This window comes from Orussus abietinus, unplaced genomic scaffold, assembly GCF_000612105.2.
Source record: "Orussus abietinus isolate OABI.00-Male unplaced genomic scaffold, Oabi_2.0 scaffold865, whole genome shotgun sequence".
Taxonomy (NCBI): domain Eukaryota; kingdom Metazoa; phylum Arthropoda; class Insecta; order Hymenoptera; family Orussidae; genus Orussus; species Orussus abietinus.
The window spans coordinates 4,635-22,523 of NW_019395006.1; the positions used below are offsets into that span (position 1 = coordinate 4,635).

The window sequence follows — 17,889 nt, forward strand, 5'->3', positions numbered from 1 at the left end:
CATTTTCATTTTCGTTTATTTATTAAACCCTTCATCTTTGACCAAAATCGAATTCTAACCATTATCGCGATTTCCATGACTTGCTCCAGTTAACCGGGTAGATTAAGAATCCATCGACTTCCATTAACCAGCTGAGCTCGAATCTCAGCATCGCGAAATAGAATCACGCGCAGACCGCCACTGAAATAGTAAGAATTCCCGCGTCAGCACACCGGCGTCCAGTAACCTGCCGCCGCTAAAGCGCGCTATCGCGACACCCGAACCGCCGCGACGCGGAAGTACATTAATCTACAAAAATTAGGTCAAGGCACCTCGGGTGTCCTTCCAGCTGACTGTAGTTCAGACCTCGCGTACGAATAAATACAAACCTGATAGCCACATAGCCATTCGTTCGCACCCCCTTTTTATCCTCATTCCCCTAGATCCCACCAGAGGAATTGATCTAGCCGCTCGGATCAATCTCCTCACAAACTTTAAAATAATAGTTACGCGCAAGATTTGGGTAATCTCCATCCAAATTACCCCGGCCTCGCATCCGCTCGGCCGCCTCGTAACATCTCAAAATAATCATCCAGTTAATTTCCACGAATCACGAATACAATTATCCCATGAGTCCCTCTCAACATCTCGATTCAATCCTGTCGAGCAAATTACACGATCGGACGCTCATTACCTAAATCCCCGTGAACAAAATTTTCATCCGGCTAAAGGCTTCTCCCGGAATGCACCTATTGACGATAGAAAACTAGAGAGGATCGGTAGTCAAAGATTTCTCAAATTCACACTTCGGACATGTTAATTTCAATGACACCGACTTAAAATATGTATTAGTCGAATGTCCGTTTTCAAGCTCACCAGATACAGTACTCAAATTTCTTATCGATACTGGAGCCTCTGTATCCTTAATAAAAAGACAGTCTCACGAGTTAAAATATAATAGATGATAAGGTAATGATTTTAACGGATATAAAAAAGGATGCTCCAATTCATACTTCAGGAGAAATTGAACTCGAAGTAGAAATCCATCGTAACAAATTCTTCGTTAGGTGTCACTTACTTGATGACAATGCTGAATCAAATATACCTTTCGATGATCTCTTAGGCGGAGATTTTTTCAACGCAAAGAAAGTAGAAATATCCTACAAAAATAATTGTATCAATATTGATTCGATTCCATTCTCTATTCCTCTAAATTATAATACGGCTCAAAAGTCCGACTCAATTGTGACGATCAGACCGAGGTCAGAAATGATCGCTAAGTTAACGGTTTGCAATCCGCATAATCTTCGTGAAGGAATCGTCAATGCTCGAAATTTAGATGACGAAAGTACTTTGTTAATCCCAAACGCGATCGTAAAAATTATAAATGAAAACGAGGTTTAGAGGTTTAGAAGGTTTAGGTTTAGAATTAGTTGTGGTAATGATTCTAGCCCTACCGTACGAACTACCGGATCGGAAATGCGACACGACGGTAAATGCCCGGTTCGTGTCGCCTCTGTACGGAATTATTTTCGGAAATGTGAATTCGCGCCTATAGTGATTCGAGGTCTTGTCCTACAAATCGATTTTGAGAGCCTATGTGCAGGTGGGTTTCTTCCCTTCATACGACTCTGTCTTGCTCTATTTTCCCGGGCCTGTTATAGTGTCCGGGAAGCTCGCGCGCCTACGAGAGAGCGCAGACCGTGGGTCGCCGCGTAGCGGCCGCGGCGCGTACTAGTCGGCCGGCGTCGCGCTTGCGGGAACCGGGCACCCGGCTGCGGGGCCCGGCCGTAGTGCTGTACGAGTCGTGTGGCTCAGCCTCGGGCGCCATGATCCGAGGCACACGGCTCGTTACAATCTCACTGGAAAAAATAATAGTTTTCTAGTAATGGTAACTACACATTTTCTCGGTGTGCCGATTTCAATACTTCTCCATGGTCACTTATTATTATTGTATTTGTACATTTTTTATTAACGTACCTCTATGAAATAATGTATTTGATGAATGTTTTCTTGTCTTGGAGATATCATTTTAGGATTACATTCTTTACCGAATCATTGAAACATATAGTCAGTCTGGGTACATTTCACGAGTATTTGTTTTTCATCTTATGTTACTGATGATGAAAATGCTGTTGTAGTATAATGTTTATATCTTTTAAGTAGTCATATTAGTTTCACGAAGTACTTGCATGTTTCGGTACGTTGATTTTTTGTATAATTTCAAGTCTGTAAATTCATCTGTACATGGCAAGGGAACCTGTGCATGGTGTTTTACAATTAATTACACTTCTAGTAGTATGTTTAAGCTTGAAATTTCTATTTTCATCATCAGCCATTTTACCAAATTCATATTTGATAGAATAAATTAATGTTTTATTACATGCCGCTGGCAAACAGAACATACCCAAAATGTATCGATTTTATAAAAACTTTAACGAATTTAAAAAGGTGGTGTCTGAACAACCAGTTAGACATGAAATGTAATTAAATTATTCCCTACAAGGGTATTGATGCGACGTCTCTCATTTGCCGTAGCGAAATCCTTTACCATGGAGTCTTGTTGCGTAAATCCAATGCTGAAGATGCGATCCACTCTTACACTACCAAGGGCAAAAGCTTGCATCAAAGCAAAATGGCTTACTTCTCTATTAATATGACGGCTGATATCTTTGTTCTTCTTGGACACTCGACGCCGACACACAACATAGCTTGAACAAACAAATAATACTAATTATAAATGATTCTTACCGACCTGCAATATTTACTAAATCAAAATATTCAGCGATTGGGTTTTTATAATAGATTGGTTTTGGATTAGTTCGAAATTCTGTAGATAAAATATTAAATACTTCACCGAGTACAGGAATGCTGTGAACCTCTTATACAAAAAATGTGAATTACATATAAAGTTACCATGTGAAAAGCACATAATCATATCACAAAGCCAAGTACACAAATCATGATTACATATCTACATATTTTAGCAGTCAGGGTTGACACAATTTTAATTTATTTATGTGCGAGTTTGAAAATGCTACTACTTCATGTTCCGATTTATAATTACGTATCATTAATTTTCATTTAATCCGTTGCGGACACGTGTCTGCAGAGAGTCACTCAAAAGTCTTTACTATGAAAAAGTCCCATCCACAAAGAATTCCTTAGAACGTTAAGTGATTGTTTATCAAGTATTGTTTATCTTGGCGGTCTGTATCTTGAAAAATAGAGGAGACACAGACTATCTCAAATGCTTAACGGCGTTCACCACCAAAGTGGGGGCGGGACGATGACTTCCACCGCTAGATGGCATTAGCATCGAATTCGGTGGGAGGTAACCAAAACGTACTTTCTCGCTCGGATGAGGGAGACGCGACGCATAATGGGCAGTGTTTAGCAACGGGCGAAAAATGTGTGCGTATTTTGCACGTATACAACTCACACAACGGCTAGACGCCTCTGGACTAGGCGCCGAAACGTGTGTGACACTCGGCCGCACGCACACGCAAATTGGACGCTCCGCCTAGAGTCGGCAACGGTTGCTAAGGAATGCCCAAATTCCTTAGCGAGAAACTTGAAAATCCTGAAAAAGGTGCTCCACGGGGACAACGAGTTTGAGCGTATTTCTCAACCGATTGAGCTCAACGAGTGCTCGCTTTAAAGATAAAATGTTGACGTGTGTTTATATGGGAGCGATTTTCGATCAAGCACCTCCTTTCTAGGTAAAAGGGCATTGAAATTATGTCGTTGCACTTTTTTATATGAAAATGACCACTTATCGAAAATCGCTCCCATATAAACACAGGTCAACATTTCATCTTCGATATGAGCACTCGTTAAGCTCGATCGGTTTAGAAATACGTTCGGAATCGTTGTCCCCGTGAGGCCCTGCAAAATCGCTGGAGTGGTGAGCGCCCTTAATCGAATTAATGTAGTCATGCATCTATAATGTATATGCACTATCGTTGAGATTATCCTTAATATATACATTTCAAGTACTAAAAAAAGTAACCCGCCTAGCAGTACGTAATAAGTAAAATAATCATTTAATGTTTTATGGAACATTAATCCTTTGCGGATAGGACTTCTGCTTTGTAAAAACTGTTGGGTTACACTTTGGAGACACGCGTTGGCAAAGGATTAAATGCCAATTAATCATACGTACCCGAGAAAAAATAATTATATATATTGTAACGGGACAGGTGGATAACATGCGCCACTGTACATTAGGACTAGTAATTCGGTGCTATTCGAGCATGCCCGGTAATATTTGCGAGCAAGTGGGGAGGCCCTGGGAGAGGGGACCGCGTAACGCGAGCGCGAGGCCCGGCGGACGAACGCTCTCTTGAATCGGAACTTTCGACTCGATCGCACGACTAAGAATCGGTACGAAAACCGTATTCGTTCTTTCGCAATGGAGGAATTAATGCCACAAGTAAGAGTATTCTTTTTCAGGACGCTTACACACCAACAGGTCTGGCACAATCGCCACTCCTGCATCCTTCACCCCTCGTATTCCTTCAATTTAACCTCCTACATCATCCCATCGGTCTTGATATTGCACCATCTCGTGAACACCTTTTTCCACAAACCAAACCTAATTACCAGTCAATGTCCGCGACTGGCTAATTTAGAATAAGTCGTGCTAATCCCCGTAGAACCAAGCTCCGGGAAGAAAAATAGATTCGCGGAACTAAGTAGTCTGCGACCCGGTACTAAAATTCAGTTAGTAAAAATTGATTTCATTTAGGCTGATCAGCCACTCCCACAGTACGGGTAGAATTCTCAGAACAAGGTTCAAAACGGAACCTCAAATTCACTCTTGTAGGATTAGCTAGCGCTGCGTTCGGAATAGATTTCTGCACGCGGATCAAGTAAAACGAAAGGTCGGCAAACTTAGTGCACGGGGTAGGTACTAACTGCCCGAAATTCTTAACAGTCCAAATTTATCACAAAACCTGAAGTTCTATTATTCCAAATCCTGCCGATTCAGTGATGAAACTAACCGCACCGATAATGGGATAAGCCGTTCTCACTGAGAATCAAATTTCCATCCTTCCTTTCCCGGTAGCCAGAATCAAAAAAACAGAAAACGCGATAATTGAATTAGGACTGCACCTAATTTAATTAAAGTGATCCGGAAAAGTGAATAATTTTCTGAGAAATTAAAATCGCCAATTCGTGCGAAACGGTGCGATAGCAAAGTCCCTAACGATGGAAACACTCGCTAAATCCGGATTTGGTCGACAGGCCACCCGACTCTCCATAATATTTACCGTGGGAGACCTGGTGTGGCGCCGACAGCGTATACTATCGTCAGCGGCGTACTACATAGTCGCTAATCTTGCGCCGAAGTTCGTGGGCCCATTTCGGGTGACCCGCGTCGTTTCTCCCGTTGTCTATGAGGTGTAAGAATTGGCGGGAGGAGGTACGCGTACGGGAACCGTGAAATCACCCTTATCTCCCTTAGGAGAGCCATTAAGAAGCTGTACCAACTACCGATGGCGACGCGCCAGGGGACCCCAGATTCCGGGCCGGCCCTGGCAGTACCGGGACCAACTGAGGGCCCAAGGCGGGGGGGCGACCGAGGGGAGGTAGACCGAGGAGTCCCGCGTCCTATACCGGCCATTCTCCGCGATGCTCACACCGGGGACAACCAAGGAAGAAGCCCGCCGCCTCTTCGCCCTGCGCGTCCGGGCTGATTTAGCCCATTTCGAAGCTCAACGGGCCCGACTCCGCCGAGGGTGAAGGCCGCCGCTGGGACGCCGCTGGAGGAAACAGGCCCCTCGGAATCGAACGGCCTGTTGGAATTGTGGCCGCGGGGATCACCGATACTCCTTGTGCCCGGAGGGACGCAACCACTTTTGTTATGGCTGCGGGGCCCGTGGACGGACGAGGGGGAGCTGCCCCACCTGCGCCGACAACTATTGGGCCGAGTTGCGAGAGGTGATCCGGTGAGAACGTCGGGCACCCCAACAGCGGTCCCGGAGCCAGCCAGCAGCGGGGCGGGGTGGAGGGGAGGAGTAAACCGTAACCTCAATGACCGGCCTCTTCACCCCCCACGAGGGCCGTGGCTACCGCCGCGGACGATTTTTTTTTTGTTGGCGACCTTTCACCCCGACCGGGCCCTTTTCCGGGGTGGGAAGGGGAACTATTTAGTTTCCGGACGTGGCGGCATGCGGCTGCCCGTAATCGCCATAGAAGGCCGTTTCTTTCGGATTAAAATCAAGTTATGTTCAGTTCCGCAAGAGGTCGTTTCTTTGTTGGAGTACCCTAACCCCTACGTTCACAACGAGTTCCCGCATAGAATTTGTTATTTGTTTTTGTAAAAGCGGAAACGCACTCTTAATATTCCCGTATTTAGGTTTGCGGGGAGGTAACCCCTTAGCCTCCGAGTACTCCGGCTTCCCCTGGGAGGGAGGAATTTGTAACGTGGCCGTCACAAGTCGGTGCGGAGCGGGAGCGGTAAGTACCGAAACCATTATTAAATTACCTTCAGTATCAGATGGCGACGCTCGGGGTGTCCAGGAACAATCACTAATTGTAAGTAGCGTTTAGATTATGTAACACTAATTATAAGTAATATTAAGTAAGGCCGCATCGAGGAGAATTTTCAAGGTGGGGCGTTTGTCTATCGCGAATTTGGCGGTCTTCGGGAGCCGGACTGTACTTAGCGCGCCACGTGACGGGCCCTGACATCTTGCGTAGGCCTAGTTAATCATCTATCGCCGAACGGTCTCGCATACGCCGGAAGAATCTAGGAGGGGGTTTCCGTAATTCGGGCGATCCTGCCGGCGCTTGGATCCTCATGGTCCTGGATGCTCCGAGTGTCGCCGGTACAGGCGCCCTCAAGAACCGAGTTGCCGCTGCCGTCTCGCTCCCGCTACCGCCGAGAGGAGATTCCTGCCGTTCCGCCCACGGAGATTGTAGGGTGAGCAAACCCACCTGGGATGCCCTTTTGAGTCCTTTTCCGCTTCAGCCCGAATTTTTAGCGATTTTATGTGAACCTCCTCGGCGCGTACCTCCCGGCCATTCCGTAATGGCGCCTGACCGCGTGCGCCGGATGCGGCGAAAGGTTTAACAATTTATGCTTACTAGGGCAGATTCTTTAGTTCAGTGTAGCTTGGGTGAATGGATACGTCGTTTCTGAAAAGCTCAGGATACTTTTTTTTAAATTTCATAAACTTCTTTGATTGAAATTTCCCTTCATTTTCTTGGGGCACATTCCTTCTGTCATTGGAATTACATTGGTTGTTGGCTGCCTCGTCGACATCACTCATTGTAATGGATATCCCACCTCCTGTAATAAAGGCCGATCTATATTTCTTCATTTATTTAAAAATATTCTAATGAACAGTTACGTCGCGATTGAGTGACAAACGAAGATGGGGAATTTAGCAAATACCCATGAGCGGTTTGGTGGTTATAGGAGAATTAATTCGTACACATGTGTAACCAACTTGTGATTATGGGAAAAAGAAAATAATCTATCCGGCTAGATCAATCTTTTTGATGGGGGTAATAGTTTTCTTGATCCTCAAAGCGTGACTGAAGGGTTGCATGCCATGCGGACTCACATGAGTTTTTAGGAATTATACGTTGAGTTACGATGAACTTGAACCGTTCTATTTGTATCGTAGTTAACGTGACTTAGCAGCCAAGTGGCAAGCAAAGTTGGGGATATGTCCTTGTAGGTAATTCGAGTTTGACTTGACCATCATGCAAACAGGTCATTTTTAAGCCTGAGAGGCGTATACAGGGTGTAACAGAACTCGTAGTCACGGTTTCTACAGCGATATCCTTGTTGAAAAAGGAGTCGTAATGTCCGGCACCATTTCTTCCTACAGTATATGAATTTCCTGTAATAACTAATTGGAGCACAGCTAATCAATCGCGTTTGTCAACAGAGAGCACGCCGGCGGCGGCTGCTACGATGTAGACAGCCGAACGCACCCCCTACCGACGCCCTTTACGCTATGCCTTCTGTCGGGGAACGCAATTGATTGGCTGTGCATCAATTTGTTATAACAAAAAATTTATGCACTGTAGGAAAAAATGGTACAGGACTTTTCTACTAATTTTTTAACAAGGAGAGCGCTGTATAAACCGTGACTGAGTTCTAATACACCCTGTATAATTCGAAAAGCAACGGAGCGGGCGAGGGGATTTCCTCGCTGCAGGTGCCTTTAGAATCATATATAACTGAGGAACAGACTCACATGCAAATTTCGATTGGCTAAATTTTGAAGCCTGAATGTATTGTTACGTCCTACATAACCCTCCCTGCACATGCATCTGTGTCCTACGCGTGCATCGGTTCACATGTCAGGTTAAGAGGATATGAAAGGCGCTAGGAAATCTAATCGACGTCTATAAAGTAAATATCCATCTATACCATTTCTGCGGGTGATGTCGTTTTGAATACTCAAGTTGCAACATAAGCTGGCGCGTCCCATTACCGACATTTATATTTATGTTGAAGTCTTTTACAGTCTACGTTGATACTACGAATTATACGAACTGAAGGGTTCTATATGTCATTTCGGTAAAGTAATGACAAGAAGATCCGTGTAAAACTGCCAAAATCCCATGAATTCATGACTATCTATATTTTGACAAATCAACGTCACCACCTATGACGTTTAGCTGCACCTAAATTTTTACTCTAAAATACGTGTTAGCCGCAGGACACGCCAGCATTCCCTTGCAATTGTTGGTGAAAGTATTTACCACATTTTCCTATCTGACTCTGTAATATTCCATTTCTACGGTATTCTAAATTGTTTGAGCTGGGTCCTGAAACTCATTTTCGATTCCAAGAAGTCTCCAAGAAGCGTAATACATCGAAAACGTGCACGGACCACGCCATGTTGGTTCTAATCCATGATAAGTAAATCAATTTTTGATAAAAAATGAAATTTCATTAGTTTCAGGATCTACTTTAGGGCCTCCATATTCACCTGGTAAAATTTGAAACGAATCAGTACACCCAATTCGGAGAATATTTTCCCCAACAATTTGACTTCTCAGATATATATAGGCTGACTCTTTCATATCCTTCTAAGTCCGGGAGGCCCAGGGTTTTTTAAGAGGAACACCATAATATCGTAGAATTTCCGATATGTATTCTTAGGTTTAGATAACCGACGGCCATCCTGACTTAGTCCCCGCGGCCAAAAGACCCGATTATAGAACACAACGTTTTCTAGCGTGGGAAACATAAATTAACCCTTTACACTCGAGGATTTTGCCATTCCAGTTACCAGCGGCGCCGTAGTGGCGCCTCTCGAGTGTAAAGGGTTAAGATCGCGTGGACCTCCGCGTTAATTGTAGCCACCCTGCATGTGCAGGCCCTAAAAATGAACTTAGACAAATGTAAGTTCTGCATGAGACAACTAAAGTACCTAAGCCATCTCGCCGATGAAAAAGAACACCGGACCTACCCAGAAAAGATAAGAGCCATCACCGACATGGCACAACCGAATAACTGTAGGCAGCTCAGACGCATCCTAGGAATGTCATCATGGTTCCAAAGATTTCTCCCGAACGTATCCGACTTCACGGCCCCAATGGCAGGACTACTAAAGAAACGAGTCCGTTGGTCATGGAGCCCCCAACAGCAAATAGGTCCGTTGGTCATGGAGCCCCCAACAGCAAAAATCCATTTCGAAAAATGGAAGGAACTACTAACACACACACCAGTAATCGCTTGCCCCGATTTCGACAAACCCTTCGTCCTCCAGACCGATGCAAGCAATGAAGGAATAGGTGTCGTACTGACGCAAGAACGCGAAGGACAAAAACAAGTGATAGCTTACGCCAGCAGAGCCTTAAATAAAGCGAAGCGAAACTACTCAGTCAGCGAAAAAGCAGTATGTGGAATACGCAAGTTAAGAGGCTACCTCGAAGGGTATCACTTCACGCTAATAACAGACCACCAAGCACTAGTATGGCTCAACAAAATCGATAACCCATCCGGAAGACTAGCCCGATGGGCCCTAGAACTCCAACAGTATGAGTTTACGATAAAGTACCGAAAAGGGGCCGAAAACCCAGTAGCAGATGCGCTATCCAGACAAAACACCGAAGTGACTTCAATACTCACGAATTGCACATGGTATAACAACAAATGGCGCAGAGTAAATGAAGACCCGACCAGACATCCAGACTACGAAATAAGAAACGACCGAGTCTACCGACATATACTGCACAGACTCGATAATAACGACGCCAGCATAAACGAAAATTAGAAACGATGCGTGCCCACGGAAGAACGGCAAAGAATCTTACACGAGGCACACGACGACCCAACGGCCGGACACCTGGGGATCGCCAAGACCCTAACCCGCATATCGCAACTATACTATTGGTCCGTAATTCTGCAAGACGCTGCATCATACGTCAGAGAATGCAAACTGTGCCAACAGTACAAAGCTTCCCAGCAAAGGAAACCAGGCCAAATGTTAGCAGACACAACGAACGACCCATGGCACACCGTAAGCGTAGACCTGGTGGGCCCGCTACCGAGATCAAGCAACAACAATATCTGCATACTAACCATGCAGGACATATTTTCCAAATGGCTAGAAGCTACACCACTACGCAAAGCCACGGCAAAAATAGTAACACGTCAAATTAAGAACTCCGTCATCTTACGCTATGGCTGCCCCTGGACCATGACCTCCGACAATGGAAAACAGTTTATAAGCAAAGAATTTACGGATGTTAGAAATATATGAAATCGACCACCGGAAAACACCACCATACACACCCCAGTGCAACCCGGTCGAGCGAATAAACAGGGTGCTGAAAACAATGATATTCCAATACGTCGGCAAGAATCAAAAACGATGGGACGATTAGCTCAGCGAATTGACATTCGCATACAATACATCCGTACACGACACTACCGGATACTCACCAGCCTACCTCAACTACGACATGGAATTAACAAACCCAAACAACACGTAAAAAGGCAGAAGAACCAGGTTAACCGAAGAAGAGAGGATCAAGAGAATGCAGGAAGCATACGGGTTAGTACGCGTTAAGAACGCCCAAGCATTCCAACGACAAGAAAGATCATACAACCTACGCCGACGGAAGTGGCACCCCTACCCTGGTGACCAAGTCCTCAAGAAATCACACACACTCTCCAGCAAGGTTAACGACATCAACGCAAAGCTAACCCAAAAACACGACGGACCGTACACAATTCACAAAGTCGTATCTCCCGTAATATTCAACCTTAAAAGCACCAATGGAAAGATCACACGAAATATACACATTTCGGAGCTCAACAAATTCCACGAAACAAAAAGATAGAGAAAAACAGACGAACTCGGGGCAGAAACCCCACGTCGTACGTGAGCTCAGTTACAAAGCAACCATGGCCGAGGAGCAATACTGAAGAAAACTCACGCGTCCACATGTCACCACCCCGGCAGCAAAACCACCCACCGCACAGCTAGGAACGCCGCGGAGATATAAGCCATTCCCCTACCGGCTCTACCCAGGCACACGGAAAGTCGACTAGAAATCCAGGAACCAACGGCGATCCTATTAGCCGAACCCCAGGCTCCACGGCGGAAAGCCAGGCGCGGTCCGAGGCCAGCTACAACAACGGGTTACGCTACCAACGCTAACAGCACTCCGGCAACCCGCCCACTAGCGAACGTCCAGCTGCCGGACGGAGGAGAAGCCATCATCCCGTTGGCGTGCGGAAATGGCGGATCCGACGCCACGGCAATATTGCAACAATCCGCCTCGACTAGGCGATGAATGTTACATACATGAGCCCGTGGAAAACAGACTCGTAAGTATCCGCCGTTGTTCGTTTCTTTTTCCCCCCGAGGAGGGGGGGGGGGNACGTACATCGGACCAGGGCGCTCGAGGCCGAGCCACACGACTAGCACAGCACGACGGCCGGGCCCCGCAGCCCGGCACCCGGTTCCCGCAAGCGCGACGCCGGCCAACTAGCGCGCGCCGCGGCCGTTACGGGGCGACCCACGGCCCGCGCTCTCTCTCTCGCAGGAGCGCGAGCCTCCCGGGCACTATAGGAATCCCGGGAAAATAGAGCAACGAAGAGTCGTAGGAAGAGAAGAAACCCTGTGAAAGTTCGGCAGATCGAAGGCAATCTCAATGATTGAGTCCGAGCTGTGTTTCACATTTGAAAATAGTGTTAGTTCCTGCTTCAGAGCTGTCGCATTGACAAGGTCGAAGGTACGGCTCTACACTTTCTTTGTATTCTTTTTGTTTGAACCTGTTTCGATTGACTTCTGACAATCGAAGGTATGGCTCCTTTTCTTTCTTTTTTTTTTCTTTTCACGATCTAATGATCGTGTTTTTGGGAGATGCTGCCATAGCACAGTCCCAGGATAGGGTTCAAAAGGATTTAGACTTAGGGATGCGACGGCTACCTCAATGGCACAGATCGCTGGGGTTGGGATTTAATTTTAGTATTTTTCTCTATAATTTTTATTTCATAAATATTCCTAGATTCCGGTTGACTCCGGTTTCTCTCCTGGCTATTCTAACTTCCTAAACCTCTGTCCAATTGGGACCGGAGCAAGCTAAACGGGGAAATCGGGATCTCCGAATTTCACTAGCCAAACTCGGGAGGTCTTCACAGGACTGCTATATAATCCATTCACGTGACGATCTTTGAATCATTACGCAGCCCAAACGTCCGCATCCGACACTTTGGTTATCCCACGCCGCTGTTCTAATCGAAGGAGGAAGAACGCCGCATCCTTGCCCTTAGCGAAAAAAAATGATTCCCCATTTTCTCACGTCATCGTATGCCGTACAGATAGTATTGCGGCTCGGGGGAGAATTAGGTGGACTCCGATTTTAGGTCCTAGGTGTTTCGACTCCGGAAAGTGCGATACACTCGTTCCAGTTTTTAATGTTCAGGGTGTTCCATAATAACATTTTTTATTTAATTTTAGGAGCTCTCGGGCATCAGCTTTGTCGTAGACTCCAGCTATGGCGGAGTAATGGCGCGCGACCTAGGGTGGTCGTCCTCCGGAACGGCGGCGCCGTTGTTGGATAAATGGGGCTGGGGAGTACCCGTCAGAGTGAAGGACTATGTCGAAGAAGAGTTGAAAACCCTGGTTCTACCGCGGGGGACGGGGTCTACCGCGTGTGGGAATACCTTTGGGACAGGGACACTATTCTATAGAGGAGGACTCGACCAGGCAGTTACCGGATTAGAACAGGATTACGTGATGAGGAAAATCGCGGCATCGGAGGACTCCCTCAATAAATACTTGTCGAAAAACTTGAAGGCTGGCCGCCCAGCGCCCAGTGCGGTCGGCCAGCAAGCGGAGACGCGGGAGAAGATCACCCGCCTGGAGAGAGAGCTGGATGATGCCCGTGCTGGGCGTTTGGCGCCGGAGCGGGTGGGCTACAATCACGAGGACCCCGACGGGTCAAGGCGGATCGCTCCAGTCCACAGGGCGGGGGAGCAGACAGAAGCTCAGGAGGAGACGGGAAAGGGGGCCGCACGGGAGCGGCAGATCCGGGTGGCCCACGGGGCATCGGATATACTAGAAGAGCATGGGCGAAGGGAAGACCAGCCTGTTTTTCTGGCGGCGGCCGCGAGGCGGGCGGCAGAATAGATTGGGGCCAGGCGGAGCCCATCTTCCCAGAATGGGTGTGGAGCCCTCCTCTGTTCGCGAGTAAGATGAGGGAGGAGGAGAGGAAACCGGCCAAGACTTGAGGGGAGAAACGGAACTGCGGATGTGGTCAGCCCGGGTGGGAAATGGAATATGACGAATTCATGCATCAGCATGCAAAGATGTTTATCCCCAAACATACATGTCGCGGGTGCTCTTTGCCCGCGGGGGTGTTCGAAGACGCGCTCCACATCCTGGTGCGGATATCGTTTGAGCGCAGGGCCGGTGCTATTCTGGCACGGTATTGGTATCTGCGGCGATTGTGGCCCAACATATGTCGGCACGCGCTGCAACGTCTACTGAGGGCGCAAACCGGGTTCATAAAGATGAGGGCCACACAGATCACCCCATGGTGGCGCGAGATGTGCTACTGGGAAACCAGCTGGGGCTACACGCCCTTGAAGCCTGTAGAGGAGCTGTGGCCGGAGATCAAGACCTGGTTATGCAATCGCATTACACTGGGAGAGCCTCTCGGGGAGTGTGGTTACCTGGCCGCGTTATACGCGGAGACGGGAAAGTTCCTGCGGGAGGAATGGTGCCTGCCGAGTTCCCGGCTCAGCGTGGAGGAATGGTGCCTGCCGAGTTCCCGGCTCAGCGTGGAGGAGTGGGTGGCCACGGGTTTATGAATGGAAGGGAAAGCAGGGACTGGGCAAAAGATAGAGTTGCACGTTGAAGGGAAGAAACACCGCGTGGGCGCTAAGCCAGTTGGCGGTTTCCTCATGAGCGACGCTGCCGCGGCGGCGGAATTGATCCGGCCAGTCGACGAGAGTATGCATGTCATCCAGAAGAGGGAGACAACCAAGGTTAGATCATAAAAAAAAAAAAGGTAATTCTCTATCCCGTCCGTTTCTGCGACTCCCGGATAGCATCGCGGGCCGACCTTTTGTCTAGGATATTCCGGTTACCGATTCCCGCCTCTTGCGAGCGTGGCGGGCCGCGGAAAGCGTTCGAGTTCGTATTGTGAAATTTCGGCGGTGGAGACTCCCACCCGCTCGAATGTATCGCGCCCCGTATCGTTGTTTTGTAATTAATAATGTCTCGTGATTACCGTGGCTGCTGGGAAGCAGGTCGGAGTGGGTGGGAGGTGACGGATCATACCGCGAGCCGGTGCCGAATCCTGTTGCGCAATTACCGAAGGCACCGGGCTCTTACCGAGGTCCGACGGGGCACGTAGAAGGTCCTACCGCTAGGGCGTTGTGCCCTTTTCGAACTTCCACCTGGGGAGTTCGATTTTCTCGATCGCGTACCTTATCTTGCTGGATTGGTCTCGTTCAGTTTCTGGTCCCTTGCCTTAGTTTTTCCCTTTTTCGATTCTGTGCGTAGAGACGTTCTAATATTGTGACGCGTTTACGTGGTAGGGTCCCGTGCACGGAATAAATCTCCCGAAGGGCTTGTGTGTCGCAACTTTGATTTTATTCTTTCATTGACCTTACCATTCCCGCGAATTCTGAGACTGACTCCTCCTCACACGTGCTTTCTTCGTAACGAACCCCTCAACTCTATCGTGCCGCGAAGGGCATAAGGTCCTCGCGGGGCTGAGTGGCCGGTCGGATACGCCCGGGTGGGTCCCGTCGACCGGACCGAGTCGGCTTGCTCGCGCTACCGGGCACTGAGACCTCGAGGTGCGCGCGCGCACCTGGCGCCCTAAATAAATCGGGCTCCCGGAAGAGCCGATGATCGGGCTTGACACCCTTTTCGCTAATAGACACCGGGCGTATGACTGTTTGCTGACCAGGGATAGGAATTCCCGTTGCAAATTTTTGCGACGTAGCACCGACAATGGGGTCCCACGGGGAAGAGGCCGAGGGATTTGGCGCCAGGTGGACCCTCTTGGGCCGGAATCCTTCCCTCCGATCGGGAGGGGCCGGGGCGCAATCCGCCCCGAACTTACGCCGGGGCGAGGGGCTGCTGCCGCACAGGGGGGTCGTGGACATCCCGAAGCGGGTCACTTTTGATCTAGCGCCGTATCGTTCCCGGGGCCTGTTGGTCTCCGGAGGAGACACATGGAAGCAGCGACCGGATCCCGCCAGCGCATCTCCCGAGGAGGAACAGGAGGAGGACCCTGAGGAGCGCTCGTCCTCAGCCCACCAGCCCTACTTCGAACGGCTCGGCGGGGACGAGTGCTGGAATTGCCAGCGGCTGGGCCACCCCTACTCAGAATGCCCGTGGCCTCGGCAAACCTTTTGCTACGGGTGCGGGGCCCAGGGACGCACTCTGGGGGATTGCCGGCAGTGCACTAACCGTAGCCGTGGCTCCCGCCATCAGCGGGGCTCGTGCCGCCAGTAACGACCGGGAGAGGTGTTACCTCCCGGGGCACCGTGACCCGAAAGAGCCGGATGGAGAATACTTTGGTCCCGACACCGGTTAAGTCCCACTCCCGATCCCGAATAGTTCTTTTAGTTTGTTATTTTGGCAGGGGCACTTAATTTCTGTTTTCGGTTTTTTTTTATTACTTACTTTTCATCCCGAGGGAAGAGGGAGCTCAGAACGAGTTTTATGTTGATCCCAAGGGAAAGATTCAGACGGTCGGGTTTTGTTTTGATGCCTAGTTTTGTTATCCGAATGGGAGAGTTTATTTTCGTTTTTTGGAGTTTGGATTTCCGATTGGAAGAAAGTTATTTTCGTTTTTGAGTTTTGCGGGCAGCGTATGCTGCGACCCGTCGTCCCGTACCGTGACTCAGTCCTGAGCTCCCATAGGGCTGGAAGCCCCTATGTAATTTTCCCGACCGGGATTCCGATAAAGACTGATTTGGCCAAAAGAGAGGCCTTTCCTTTGTATCTCCGAGGAAATAAATCCCGAGTGAACGATGCTGTCCTGTGCCTTTTTGTTTCCCGTTCCGCGACTTGGAGGTCATTTGGGTTGTGGGGTGGGGGGGCTCCTATAGCCTCCGCAGGCTCCGGCTGCCCCAGGGGGGGAGGAATTTGTGACGTGGTGAATTTCCCCACCTGTCACAAGAGGTGTATGAAAGGCCGGAGTGCGGAGGGGTCCCCTTAGTAATGGGTGTAGACGTATTTGGAAGTACGCTTGCGAGAGATCTATTTTCGAGATGAATTTGGCTGAGTTCAGTCAGTCTAAGATGTCTGACATGTGTGGTAGCGGGTATGCGTCTTTTTTTGTAGCTGCATTTACTTTTTTGAAGTTGATGCAGAATCTGTATGTATTGCGACGGGACTTCCTACCCCTAGTCGGCATATAGTCCTACGTCCGGTTTCAAGTCCTGACCAGGGGTCGAGCTCGGTCTTCGGCCTTTCCGACGGCCCGATTTGTTTAGGGCGCCAGGTGCGCGCGTGCACCTCGGGCTGTCGGGACTCGGTAGCCTGGAGCACGATGACCCCGCCTGCTGGATCCGGCCGCCCGGGCGTAGCCAACCGGCCACTCAGCCCCGCGAGGACCTTACGCCCTTCGCGGCGCGGCAGAGGTGGGGGGGTTCGCTGCGGTACCCGTGAGTGCTAAGGTATCCCTTCAGGCCCTGCGGTTCATGGCGGGGAATACATAAAAATGTAAAAGAAAATGGCCGATATCGTGGCAATAAAGATCCCAACGACATCGAATTTTATTCCAGGGTTGATTTAAAGGCGCGCGCCCGGTACGATGAAGAATCTTAACAGGGGAACCAGGGACGTCCGTCGAACGGGACGGACGCTTGGCGGGACGTGAGAAAGCACAATTAAACTGAATCGCGGTGGATAAGGTAACCCCCTCGATAGGGGGACCTACGGGCACAACACCCGGCCAGGAAGACTGTTTGGGCCCCCTTGGTGCCTCGATAAGGAGATCCGGCGCCCGGAAACTGCGCAATCGATATGGCGCCGGCCCGCGGTCGGCACCCTATCCTCGCCCACCACGACCTGCGCGCACGCAGCCTCGGGATTACAATCGGTACATTCGGTACGGGGCTCGGGAAAATAGGCGGGCGAGGATCTCTTCCCAGCTTTCGTACGGAAGCTACCACCAGGGTGCGACCGCGATAACTCCTTCGGCCCACGCGGTCCGGAAAGTGCCGCCCGGCACAACAATGGCGGCTTGCGCCCAGCCCCGTCACGCGGTCGCTGGTCGGTGTTAAGTCCCTACCTAACATTTTATTTTAAGTAATATTAAGAAAGAGACTAAGCAACGCGTCTCGCGCTCCAAAACGCTCCTGGAGACATGCTCTCCCTCGTTTCTTATCTCCCCTTTGTTTATCCGAGTACTTCCGCACCCCAAACTAGATGACAGCCCTGGGAAACGTCAAAC

At 49.0% G+C, this 17,889-nt stretch overlaps 1 protein-coding gene across 1 annotated transcript; it reads right to left on the reverse strand.

Annotated features, from left to right (window-relative positions):
- Positions 1-2,261: 2,261 nt before the first annotated feature.
- Positions 2,262-7,259, reverse strand: LOC105697793. Its single transcript, XM_023433591.1, has 2 exons — positions 7,075-7,259; positions 2,262-2,690 (listed from the first exon to the last, which is right to left on the reverse strand). Exons 1-2 carry the CDS (start codon positions 7,257-7,259, stop codon positions 2,450-2,452), a joined length of 426 nt encoding a protein of 141 aa, XP_023289359.1. The 3' UTR covers positions 2,262-2,449.
- Between the last annotated feature and the right edge of the window lie 10,630 nt (positions 7,260-17,889).